The sequence below is a fragment of the Fundulus heteroclitus genome, unplaced genomic scaffold (assembly GCF_011125445.2).
Source record: "Fundulus heteroclitus isolate FHET01 unplaced genomic scaffold, MU-UCD_Fhet_4.1 scaffold_37, whole genome shotgun sequence".
Lineage (NCBI taxonomy): Eukaryota > Metazoa > Chordata > Actinopteri > Cyprinodontiformes > Fundulidae > Fundulus > Fundulus heteroclitus.
This window is the reverse complement of record NW_023396781.1, coordinates 2,851,054-2,864,406: the sequence shown is the minus strand read 5'-3', so window position 1 is coordinate 2,864,406 and position 13,353 is coordinate 2,851,054. Positions and strand designations below refer to the sequence as shown.

Here is a 13,353-nt window from a genome sequence, read left to right as displayed (position 1 = left end):
TTTAAAAGTACCAGATTTGGTTAATGTTGCACAATAAGCAAGTGAGGTAACTGATGTGGCATGATGTCCACGGCCCGGAAATATATGCGCTGACTAGAAAATATTTTGAGTCAAACTGATTATTTTTGATTTAACCCATGGTTTAGTGCAACAAGAGATATTTACCCAGTCTTGTCTCTGACCCGACGTAGTAGAGCTTTGCCCAACACACCTTTCCCGCCCCGTCAGCGTTTCAGTTCAGACAAAACAAACCAACCCCCAGGCAGATATTCTGTGCTTAACTAAATCAGTGTCGTCCCCAGTTTTCATTAGGGAAATCAAATCTTGTCACCTTACACAGCTCTCTTCTAAGAGAGAGAACTATCCGTCTCGGTTGGGAAGACAGAGTAGCTGGACTACGCTGTTCTGTTTCTAACATAAGGTCAAAATAAACATAACTTTGATATTGAATTATCCTATTAGGGTTATTGTTGCTAGCGCGTACTCTGGATACTTCTAGTTTCGAGATTACAGTCAGGCAGTCTTGTAGACAGCTCAGGGGTCCGCTCAGGTAGTGACACAGTGGACCGTGTGTTGCTAACCAAAGTCGTACTTACACATTTTAACAGATGTTTGAGCACATTGTAGCACATAAAATCATTCAGTAGGCACAACTTTAATCATATATAAAGCACACCGTCAAATCTTGAGAAAATGTAAGGATGTTAAGTGTGCCTTATAGTGCCTTATATTATTGGCCGCCCCCTTCCCCGTGAGGCTGAATTTAAAACTTTCGGTACCTTCATAAACGTTAAATGGTTTCTTTTATACTATGATAAGATAGAAAGCATGTGATTCTGTTTGACAGAGCAGTTAGAGCAGAACTTCACAAACATGTCAACCTGTGCGCTGTGTGCATCTTTCTATCAGAGCTGGCATCAGACTCTTTAGCACTCTGAGCTGCAGCAGCTGGTGTGTTGGATCCCACCACACAGACAGGTTTACCACAGTTCCTTCCTTGAGACCCTTTTTTTATAGATACGAAGCACTGTAGACCAGAAACACCGACAGAGATGCAGTTTAGGAGACAATTGGAGAGTCGCTGGTCATATTCTTAGACCGGATCAGTGTATATCAAAGCTAAATCTGAAATGAATGCAGAGCAACACACGCATGAACGATTGACGCTTCTCCTCTGTGTTCCAGGTGTTGCCCAGGCAGACCTGTGGCCTGTTCACGCACACAATCTTCTATAATGAGTACCCTGGAGGCTCAAAGGAGCTGGACAAGAGCATTAGAGGAGGAGAGCTCTTTCTCACTGTTCTCTTAAACCCTGTAAGTCAAATTACTTTTCTTATGACCTGCAACGCCACTTCAGCTCCCTCACCTTATGCCTGACACACTGCACCATTTTAAAAAATCCTACAAGGCTTGAAGGTGTGTGAGTAAGTTATTATACACCGCTTAAAACAATTAAAGGAACACTTTGAAAACACATCAGACTGCGACTTAAAAAAGAATCCATCCTGATAGGGGACGGGTGATGTGTTTGGAAGGATGCCGCATCATTGGATGAAAATGTTCAACTCACAGAGGACCTAATCTGAAGTCACCGAGAAAGTGAAACTGAAACGCTGAACTGACAGGAGTAAACAGGCTGAAATCGGAGGCAACCGGACTTTCACTCAGTTCATTCTGAAAACGTTTCGACATGTTTAATCTGGCAGGCTGGTCCAATTTGCTGAAATGTCATTCCAGCATCTCCAAATGGTAGTTTATATGGTCATGCACCCCCGTGTACTTGTGTGCATCCAGAGCATCACTGAGCTCCGGGACAGTCTGAGGAGCAACCTGGTGGTGTTTGATGGACCCTAACATGATGTCCCAGAGATGTTCTGTTGGATTTAGGTCAGGGGAGCTTGGAGGCCAGTCAGTGTATCAGTTCCTTCATCCTCGAGGAACCGTCTGCATTATCATGCACCAGGAGGAACGCTGGACCCACTGCACCAGCAAAGGTTCCAACAATGAATCTAAGGACTGTAAAGCCGGGCGTACACTGTACGAGTTTTTCAGTCGTGGTACTTATATACATCTCAAACTGTGCGACGGAACCGCTGGGTTTAAAAAGTTCACCGCTCACGATCTGTGCGGCGCGACGCTCGGACGAGACCGGACTGCTCACACTGTACGTCGTGTCCCCTCTGGGACCGCTCGCTGTGGTGGCAGAGGCAAGCGAGCGACGGTGGGTGACAGGGACCCAGAGCAGGGGTTCGAGCCCAGCTCTGGCGAGGCCTGCAGGAGGCACCGGGCGTCGGGGGAACGGAGGGGAGAGAGAGGAGAGACGAGACACATCGGCGGCCGCGCGGCACGGCAGGTCGCCTGGCCCGCACCCCCCCCCAGCAAGCGGAAGAGTGCCGAAACAGGCGGCCAGCGCGTTTTTTCGCCGACCGCGGAGGATTGCCGAAACGCGCGGACCGCGGAGGAGTGCCGAAACAGGCGGCCAGCGCGTTGCGCGGACCGGACGGCTCGCCCTCCCCAACACCGGCCGGAGGTTGCTTCAGGGACGCCCGCTTCCCTCCCTCCGCTGGCGGGGACGAAGAGGAGGGGAGGGCGCCCCCTCGTAGCTCTGCTTGAACAGCAGGATGCGCTCACGAAAACCTCACGACAGCCGACTGAATTTCAAACATGTTTGATTTTCACGATCGTCCGATTCCTGATCGGGAGGTAGTCGTGAGAAGCCAGTCCCCCCTCCTCCCCCCCTCTACGATCAAGCTGAAATTCGGCCCGATTCAAAAAATGCTCGCACGACTGAAGAATCGGCCCGAAAAGGGGAAAAACTCGTACAGTGTACGCCCGGCTTAAAGTGCCAGGGTGCTGGATGATCTTCCATCCGACTGATCCGACCCACACATTGTTCTGTCAATAAATGAACAGCAAGTTACAGCTGTCAAAAGTTCTTGTTATTAGAGGTGGTGTAGAGAACGGAGCGTGTCATGTCTGGGGACGGGCAACAGGAACGGGTCTCAGCAGCAGTCACGCTGCACAAAACGGAGCTGAATACTCAGGTTATAGAGAGCTAAGCTGGATTTCTGTTTGGTCTTAAAGTGAACTAGTGGTGAGAGCGTATGATCATAAAGAAAGTAGTGGAAATATGCTCTGAGGTCAGAATCAGACATACTCTAATAATCCCAGAGGGAAATTACTTTTGTTACATGCTCGAGATATACACACATTGATATATATATATATATATATATATATATATATATATATATATATATATATATATATATATATATATATATATATATATATATATATATATATATATAGTGTGGAATTTCTGTATGTCCATGAGCGCCGTTCCCCTGGCAGGCAGTGTCCTTGATGGAAAGTCTGTATCACTTCACAGCCAGCTGGATGGCTCCACAGGTGTCTTGCAGGGGGGTAAGCAGGGGGGAGTAGTTCTGTGCGATTTCGCCATAACAACGCAGGGGAGAATTTAGATAGAGTCTGAGTTAAACACACAAATTTGTTTTGAGAACAAGCAAAGACACTTTTTATTCAGCTTTAAAAGTCTTTTCATCACTGGCTCCTGGGTCCAAATTTTCCAGATTAGATGGCTCTTTTTAGCGTCTTCACATCCAGATGTTATCCCATCTCACCCCTTCCAACCACAGCGGTCAGCTTGTCCAGCCGGATGTTCTGTTCATTCATCGCCTTTGTGATCGCAAAAAAGGTTCCATCGGTGAAGGAATGCTCCCCATTTCTTTGCTTTCCAGTTGAAAAAATTTGATCAATGGCATTTAGAGACCAGCTGATGAGATCCATAACTTCCTTAGCTTCTTTTTCCGAGCTTTTCGGTTGCTGTGAAGAAATTGCACAAAGACACAGAACGAAGCAGATTGCAGAAAAGAGGGGGGGCAGGGCAAGCAGATAAGGAGCTCTGCAGAGAGCTCTGCAGAGAGCTCTGCAGAGAGCTGAAAACACGACCGACCTCGAATAGAGTCAGAACAGAAATCTGGTCAAACTTGAGCTAGGTCATTTTATTCCCATTACAGATTCTATAAATCTTTGTGTTTTTTTGTTGTTGTTGGTTTTTTTTGTTTTATTTTGAAGGGGAGCATCTTAGATGAGATCCAGGCTGAGAACTACGCCGCCGGCAGGTCAAACCTGGACAGAATTATTCCACATTCAGCACAGACTATGAAATATAGTTTGTGATTTTATAAAGCCTTGATTCACTTTGGGTTTGAGACCCGTAGAAGGTGTCCATCTTGGACACAACCAACCCTGGACGGAACTGTTCTGGACTGATAAAAGTGGTTCTGTAGAAACAGCTTGTGACACATTTAGGGAAAACTGATAACGTTGGTTTTAAGATGGATCCCTCAAGCCAAAAAAAGTGCCTTAAATTCAACCTTATTTAATTTTTTACTAATTAGACAAAGATTTGACAATTAAGTATGACTTACTAAAATCTACCAATAATGTTGAATATTCTGTCCATACCTAACCTGGCTAGTTGCTGCTGTACCAAATATAAGGTGATGAAAAGCCCACAAAAAACCTTAGAATAGCCATTTTTCTGTTTTTACCAATTGAGTAAATGTTTCACAGTTTGTCTATAGAATCTGTTATTAGTATAAAATATTAAAATTCCAGTTTGAGCCTTTAAAGTATTCTGAATTTCAAAGTCAGTTTAAAGTTGATAAATGCAGAACAGCACGAATATGCAACAATAAATTCTCCAGGCAATAGGATGGCTTATCTTCTATCATCATATGATGTTGTTTTTGCTATAATTAATTCATAAACAATTGCCTAATAATATGTCCCTATTAAAGCATAGAACTACCTGTATGTTGCACTGTCTTTGCTTTGAAATAGGTTATATTTATTTATATAATTTGTTATATTTCAATTCAACGTAAGGAGAACTAGACCTTTCGTTGATGGAGCTCTTTAACTCCCATCCGAGTTAAACTTTTACTCTCTGGCCACCTACAGATCAGCATCTTTATGACCCATCTGTCCAACTATGGAAATGATCGCCTGGGCCTGTACACCTTTGAATCTCTGGTGAAGTTTGTCCAGTGCTGGACCAACCTCAGGCTGCAGACCTTGCCCCCAGTTCAGCTTGCTGAAAAATACTTCCAGATCTTCCCAGAAGAAAGAAACCCACTCTGGCAGGTACAGTCTTAAGTAACGTAAATAGAAATGCCTCATTGGGCAATAAAAAAATAGCACACTCGTGCTGCTGACTGTATTCTATGTTTTCTATAGCGTATATAACAAACTACAATCATTTTTCAGAACCCGTGTCACGACAAAAGACACAAAGACATCTGGTCTAAAGAAAAAACTTGTGACAGACTTCCTAAATTCCTTATTATTGGACCACAGAAAACTGGTAACTACCTCTATTTCTTGTCATTTTTCTTCTCTAACATTTTGTCTACATCGCATGATTTTTGCTGTTTTCTCCATGAAGGCACTACAGCACTTCATTCATTCCTGAGCCTCCACCCAGCAATTACCGGCTCCTTCCCCAGTGCTACCACTTTTGAAGAGATCCAGTTCTTCGGTGGAGCCAATTATGACCAAGGGATTGACTGGTAGAGATCAGCACCTCATTCTTTACAGCATCTTTAGATTCTGACTGTCCTTTTTGCTCCACCAGAAAACATAAGGAATATTAAAGAAAACATGAGTTAATTACAGTTGATATCATCGGAATATTCAACATGACTAACATAGTGTCGTATTCCAAAAACGATGGAGTCTATTTTGATCATGGATGTTAATTCTATTTTACTTTTGTCTATGATTTTATCAGGTATATGGAGTTCTTCCCGTTCCCTTCCAATGTCAGTGCAGACTTCATGTTTGAGAAAAGTGCCAATTACTTTGATTCAGAGGTGGCTCCCAAAAGAGCCGCAGCCCTGCTACCCAGAGCCAAAATCCTGGCCGTGCTCATCAACCCGTCTGACCGAGCTTACTCCTGGTATCAGGTGGGACACGTCACCAGTGCATTAACATGTTCAAGGACAGCTTGGAGGTTGAATGAAACATCTTTTGTTTTTGTTTCAAATATAAATCTGAAAACTTTAACATGCAGTCAGTACTTTGTGGAACCACCTGTCGTAATAAAATTGCAGGTCTTTTGGGGTCTGTCTCTTGGATTTTTGAACATCTAGAAACTGAAATTCTGGCCTTTTCTTCTTTGCAAAGCAGCTCACGCAGAGTTGGAGGGTGAGTGTCTTTAAACAATGATCAGGTCTTGCCACAGATTCTTGATCGGTTTTAGGTCGGGACTTCATTCTAACTGGAAATATGGTTTAACTCTTCCATTGTGGTTTTGGCTGTATGTATACCAGGATGTCTCCTGACTGTCTTTCAACAACTGTTTCCTTTTAATAGTTGTTAAGATAAGAGATAGTCTTTATTGATCTCACAATGGAGAAATTCACTCGTCACATACAACAAGGTGCAGAGTAGGGAAGGTGCATTCAGTTATATACAGTGAGTCTTCATATATACAATGGGTCAAAAAGAATACCAAGAAAAAATACAAAAAAGGAAATAGGAATGTAAATGTCTCATTTACATTCTTAGTTATATATATATATATATATATATATATATATATATATATATATATATATATATATATATATATATATATATATATATATATATATATATATATATATATATATATATATGCGCCTACATACATACGTACCTACGCGTATATACCTGCATATACATTGTATACATTTGTACATACATACATGTGTACTGACTTATGTTCAAGTGTTGATAGCAGCAGAAATCACTACATCAGGATTATTGCACACGTTGTAGGACAGTGTATTAAATAGATTACTGCACCTTGGTTATTGCACATTAATTATTACAGTTATGGTCACAGTTGCAGTTACAGTGCAGCATTGTAAAATCTGATAGCAGCAGGAATAAATGACCTGCGGTAGCGCTCCTTTTTACAGACAGGATGTCTAAGTCTTGCACTGAAGGAGCTGCTCAGCTCCTCTACAGTCTGGTGCAGGGGGTGGAAGGTGTTGTCCATGATGGATGTGAACTTGGACAACACCCTCCTCTCAGCTACTTCCTCCACAGAGTCCAGAGGGCAGCCCAGGACAGAAGTGGCCTTCCTCACCAGCTTATTCAGCCTCTTTCTGTCCCGCTCTGTGCTGCCTGGGGCCCAGCAGACGACAGCGTAGAGGAGGGCTGAGGCCACCACAGAGTCATAGAAAGTTTTTAGCAGAGGCCTGCTCACTCCAAAGGACCTCAGCCTCCTCAGGAGGTGGAGGTGGCTCTGGCCCTTCTTATACAGGGCGTCGGTGTTGTGAGTCCAGTCCAGCTTATTGTTGACGTGAACACCCAGGTATTTGAAACTCTCCACAGTTTCTATGTCCTGTCCCTGGATGTTCACAGGTGAGTGAGGTGGGGGTCTTCTCCTGAAGTCGATCACCATCTCCTTGGTCTTACTGGTGTTTAAGCACAGATGGTTTTTCTCACACCAGTCCACAAAGTCCATGATGACCGACCGGTACTCCAGCTCGTTCCCCTCAGACACACAGCCCACAATGGCCGAGTCATCTGAGAACTTCTGAAGGTGGCAGCTGTTTGTGTTGTAGGTGAAGTCTGAGGTGTAGAGGGTGAAAAGAAACGGAGACAGGACGGTGCCCTGGGGGGCCCCGGTGCTGCAGAGTGCCACCTCTGACTGACAGCCGTGCAGCCACACGTACTGAGGGCGGTTAGTGAGGTAGTCCATGGTCCAGTCAGCTAGATGTTTGTCCACCCCAGCGTCCTCCAGCTTCCCCCTCAGCAGCACCGGTCTGATGGTGTTGAAAGCGCTGGAGAAGTCAAAGAACATGACTCTCACAGCGCTCCCGGTGGTCTCCAGGTGGGCGAGCGCCTGCTGCAGCAGGTAGATGATGGCAGATGATGATAGGTTCTGTCGACAGATGGGCTGCTTCTCTGACCTGTGTGCTGGGTTTCTGGGTCTCCGAATGCTGGTTGTTCTCTAATGTTCTCTGAAGAACCTCTAAGGCCAGAAACAGAAAAGCTGTTGTTAGGCTCTGATCCAGTTATACACAGAAATTAAGTTTGGTGATTATGGGACCTCTGACAGCAGTGGGTTAGACTGGATTTTATCTCAGAGCAATAAAGGCTGCATGATTTCTATTTGTAAAAAAAAAAAAATATTTAAAACTATGTATCACATTCCTTCAACATCAGCATAATGCACTGATGGCACACAGGAGGAAATTACAGCTGAGTGTGGATGAAAGAAATCTGTTACAAATAGGGATCTTTGAACATGATGTGATTCAGTTCTACTTGGTGTAAACTCATTTTGGAACTTTAGAAAATAGAATTTGCACCTTGATCTCTCACTACAAGTTAATCTGGTCTGCATTAAACGCTACACGTTTTAGACCACAACTTTTGAGTTTCTTTAATTTTATTTCATGTGACCACAGCACCAGAGAGCCCACCAGGACCCTGCAGCGCTCAACAACACCTTCTATGCTGTGGTAACAGCATCCCCCTCCTCCTCCAGAGCCTTGTTAGTCCTGCAGAAACGGTGCCTTTATCCTGGAGCCTATGCCTCCCATTTGGAGCGATGGTTGCAATACTACCAACCAAGCCAGGTAAAAGCGCCTTTTATTTTAACACCCACCATGAAATGAAAAACAAAAGCAGTCTAAAACTCTTTACTAAACTGGATTTCCTGTTATAGGTTTATATTAAATATGTCAGCTTAAGGATTTTCTTTTTATAACTCTTGTTTAAATGGGACATATGAATATGCAAAATATAAATCTACTTTTTTTGCCCTTAAATGCATGTTGTTGTGTATTTGGATTTTGTAGGAATGCAGAACAGTTGAATATAGTCTGTCCAGGAGCTGTGTAGATGTCTTTATATTCTGGTTGGGTCATATGTTTCAGTCCATTCAATTTTCTCAGTCTTCTTTTACATATTTTGAGCTATTACCATATTTTTCGGACTATAAGGCGCACTTAAAATCCTTAAATGTTCTCAAAAATGTATGGTGCGCCTTATATTCCGAAGTGCCTTTTATATGATTACATACTTGTGCTTACTGACTGATTTTATGTGCTACAATGTGCTCAAAAATCTGTTAAAAGGTGTAAGTACGACTTTGGTAAGCAAATAAGCCGCTCCACACAATGGATATTTTGAGCATTACAGTACACTGTGTCACTACCTGATCGGACCCCTGAGCTGTCTACAAGACTGCCTGACTGTAATGTCTAAACTAAAAGTGCATTCATATTCGGCAGCCCACGCTATCAACAATAAAGCTAGTAAGTTAATTCAATATAAAAGTTACGTTTATTTTGGCCTTATGATAGAAACAGGGTAATGTAGTCCAACTAATCTGTCCTTCCAGCAGACATGGATAGCTCTTTGTCTCTCTCAGGAGAGATCTATAGGCCCGTTTACACTACACTTTTTTAACCGAGCCGAGACCAGTCCGAGCTCGGTAACCGAGATAACTCTTGTGTGTAAATGGTCAGCAGACTGAACTGGACTGCGCTAGACATAACCGGACCGCGCTAACTGCAGACCACTTCCTGGGTAGGTCTCGGACTGTTTTTTTTTTTTTTATCCCGGTTATCTGATAACGAAGAGCACATGAGCAGACCGCGTCATCCCCTTACAGTCAGCTGATTTCCGCGGTTTTTCTGGCGTGTCTGGCTGCATGTCCCGATTCACACTCTATTCAGACAAATTTCAGACATTCATAATAATGCTAGCTTCCTTACCGTGCCACACGATTTCCAGTGATGATTCTGCTTAGCAGTGTGATGAACCTCGGTGTCTGTTGTTGTTTCCTGCGTCAGTAAATCCTTATTAGACGTTTGTTTGTCTTGTCCACGTCCTAAAAGCCGACTCTGTCTAACCATAACATCCTGAATGGTACGGGTGCCGCTATTTTGATTTGCTTTGTCCTGCCTTCAATCCCAGAGAACAGCAGTACTGCAGATCGTCACTAGGAGGCGAGGAGCAACCAAAGAACCGAGATAGTATGGTGTGTAAACGGTCGTCTCGGCTTGGTTAACTGATCCAAGCTCAGACTGGTCTCGGCTCGGTTAAAAAAGTGTAGTTTAAACGGACCTTATGTACGTGAAGGGGTGGAGTGATATTACACACTTGGGAAGAATATTTAATGCCCCTTATAATACGGTGCACCTTATGGTCTTAAAAATACGGTACTTCAGAGTATTTGCTGCAGAACTGCTAAACAAGGTCATCGACAGTTTACCAATCTTGTGAATCCAGCATTTTTATTTCTCTGAGCAATTTTGTAGTCGAAGCTGAAGGATGCTGAAGCTACAAGTGCATCAGTGAAAGTGGATCAGTGGATTCAGTTGTCGGGTGTATTAACCCACACAATTCATTACATCGTCCCCCAGCATGCTACAAAAATGGCAGAATGGGGTGGAGAGGAACGTTCTATGACCTGGATGGGGCGGGGTGTGAAGCGCCTCCTTTCGATTTGAAGAGACAGCCACAAAGCGAGTTGCTCTCACACACCCCTCAGAACAGGGGTAAAAAGGGGGATTGTTGGGGTAAATTGTGACCAAAGCATTGCAGTTCCACTTTACCTAGACCACAACTGAGTGATTTTAATGTGAAAAGGAAGAACTGAAAAGTATATGTCTCCTTTACAGTGAATTACTTACTCTAGCTTTAGATCTGAAACTAATTTGAAATGACATTCCTACATGTTAGCACTAGCTGTATTGACTTCTGTCTGCCATTTGTATTGAATGTTGGATCCTCTGACTGTGTCCTGTGCATACTCAGCTGCACATTGTGGACGGGGCCCTGCTTCGCTCAAATCCTGTACTGGTGATGGAGGGGATCCAGAGGTTTCTTGGTGTTACTCCCGTCTTCAACTACACGCAGGCTCTAATGTAATGTAACACACACAATTCCTAACTGCAAAAAACTATCTTACACTTCCACACCGTTTTTAGAATTCAAGGGAAGGGTGAACCTTGAACCCCACATTTTTTAATTTGTAGTGTAAAGTGAGAAAAGAGCATTGAGATTATTTTTGATACTGTTAAAGGGATCCACATTCGGTACCGGCGGCAGTGGCAGTAGCTTCATTATTTAAAAGCGCTTCCAATCTTGTCTGTCTTGGATATTTCTCCTAGCGTCTTTTGTTCGCAAGGAGGTGGAGTATATGCGCTTTAATTTTAGATAAAAATAGTTGGCACAGCAGTTAGCTCTTTGATCAATTTTGTTGGTACAAATGTGGTTCATTGGTAATTTTTTATTTTATTTTTTTCATGTGGGAAGCGATGAAGACTCATCTAACTTTTTCCGTTGTTTTTTGTTTTGAAATTACAGCCAACAGAGACACTGTGTGGCATTGTCTAAATTTACACTAGTCAAATGTAATACAGTTAAAAACAACTCTGATCACTCTGTAGGTTCCAGTCTAGTAGGACCTAACTGCGTCATCAACCCAGCATGCATTGCGCAGGTGAAAAAATGGCGACCTCCAATTTTTGAAGTAATTGAGTTTTTACGTATTACAAACAGCAATTTTTAGATCAATTGGAAAATTACAACATACTTAGGCCAACATATTCAACTAATCATGGATCCCTTTAAACCTTCCTATAATAACTATGAAGTATTTTCATCTGCCTAAAAACGCTGATCATGTTGTCTCCATTTTAATACTCCCATATCATGTAACAAATAATGAAAAATAAATAAATAAATAATGGGCCCAACAAAATGGTTCATGGATTCATGGTCTGCAGGTATGATGATGGCAAAGGCTTCTGGTGTCAGCGAGTGGAAGGAGCCCGTACCAAATGTCTTGGGAAGAGCAAAGGCAGGAAGTATCCAGAGATGAGTTCTGAGGTACGTCAACATCATGTGTTGTAAGTCTGGGCAAACAATTTACTTCACATTCCTTTTTATTTCGATATGTTCTGCAGAAGGGATACAATATAAAACTGTCCAAAATAACGACCTCCCCACTAGCCTCCATGAGCTAGCTAGAGTTGGCTTCTTGGTTATTACAATTCGTCTCGGGTATAGTATCAAGGACTCAAGTCTATGCAACTGACCAAATATATGATAAACTACGATGATGATTAAGATTTGTTGTATTATGCTGTTCCACTCTGACCTCTAAAAAATAAAGTAGGAAATGCACTGGCCGCGTAATGTAAGCGCAATGTGAACGACGCGGCTTACGGGCATCTTTTTAAATGCGTAAATTTACACCAGATACTGCAAAATATTACTGTTTTGAGTTTCAGTCTGTTAGAAGGAAAAAGGCCGAAGAGTGAATTTAAAAAAATATATATATAACAGGGTAACAGTCAAGACCATATACATACACAAAACAAGAATATATTTAAATGAACAAAGACAAAGGAAGTCCAAAACATCCTGGCAATTGTCCCTTTGTTGCTAGGATTTACGGAGAGCTATACCTTGAGTAGAAAGCAGAGGTGGTTGGGGTCCAATGGTGAATTGGCAAACAGGCATGGAGAAGGTGTTGATTGATGACGGACCGGCAGGGAAGTGAGAAAAGAGGGAGGCTTAAATAAGTAAGCTGGCAGGTGAAATGAGTCTGATTGATTGATTAACTACCCACAGGTGTGACTGAGTGCAAGAGGAGTGAAGTAACGGCTGAATGAGAAGGGGAACTGAAAACTAACAATAAAGTCAAATCATAACTAAAACCCAAACAAGGAGGACAAACTGAAAACTAATGGTAAACATAAGCTGAATCAAAACTAAACCATGACAGCATGTAGTTCATCATTTAGTCCCAACAAGCAAGTCCTTGGACCTAGTAACAGGCGGCACTTAAATATAATGCATAGCTTATCACTAGTGATGGGTCCGGCAACACCGATGCGTCGGCGCATGTGTCGGTCTCATAGAGCGAAACCCGTGTCGATGTGTGTATTGCTGCGGAAAAGTCACGTGACCGATACAGGAACTGTTTCGGTCACGTGACCAATACAGCACCTGTTTCGAACTGACTGACGCGCCAAACTGTTTCTGTTCCCTCTAAGCTGCACGCGTGTGCATTCGCGCACAGCAAAGCTATGCTGCGCAGTAAATATAATCCAAGCTGAACTGTAAATAAAATAACGGTTAATAATGGTTAATTTTTAACCATTTTGCAACTCTGGTGTGATGGTGTTGTACCACAGTCTCGCTCTGTGAGCGCCAGGTGCTGATCGGAGCGCACCACTGATGGATGGGTTGGGCAGACGCCTTTATGGTTGGGCGGGTTGCGCTGTGCGTCTTTGTTCTGAGCGTCGT

General features: G+C 43.0%; 1 protein-coding gene across 2 annotated transcripts in view; it reads left to right on the top strand.

The window, feature by feature from the left end:
- LOC105916053 (N-deacetylase and N-sulfotransferase 2) overlaps positions 1–13,353 on the top strand; it is a 52,503-nt gene that overhangs the window by 20,336 nt on the left and 18,814 nt on the right. The window contains exons 7-14 of one of the 2 annotated variants that reach the window (XM_036130681.1): positions 1,186–1,314; positions 4,990–5,172; positions 5,296–5,392; positions 5,474–5,597; positions 5,819–5,993; positions 8,493–8,663; positions 10,852–10,961; positions 11,826–11,928. In XM_036130681.1, the coding sequence (XP_035986574.1) occupies positions 1,186–1,314; positions 4,990–5,172; positions 5,296–5,392; positions 5,474–5,597; positions 5,819–5,993; positions 8,493–8,663; positions 10,852–10,961; positions 11,826–11,928 (1,092 nt within the window). The remainder of the gene's footprint in view (positions 1–1,185; positions 1,315–4,989; positions 5,173–5,295; positions 5,393–5,473; positions 5,598–5,818; positions 5,994–8,492; positions 8,664–10,851; positions 10,962–11,825; positions 11,929–13,353) is intronic. The other variant, XM_036130682.1, reaches the window with a different exon arrangement.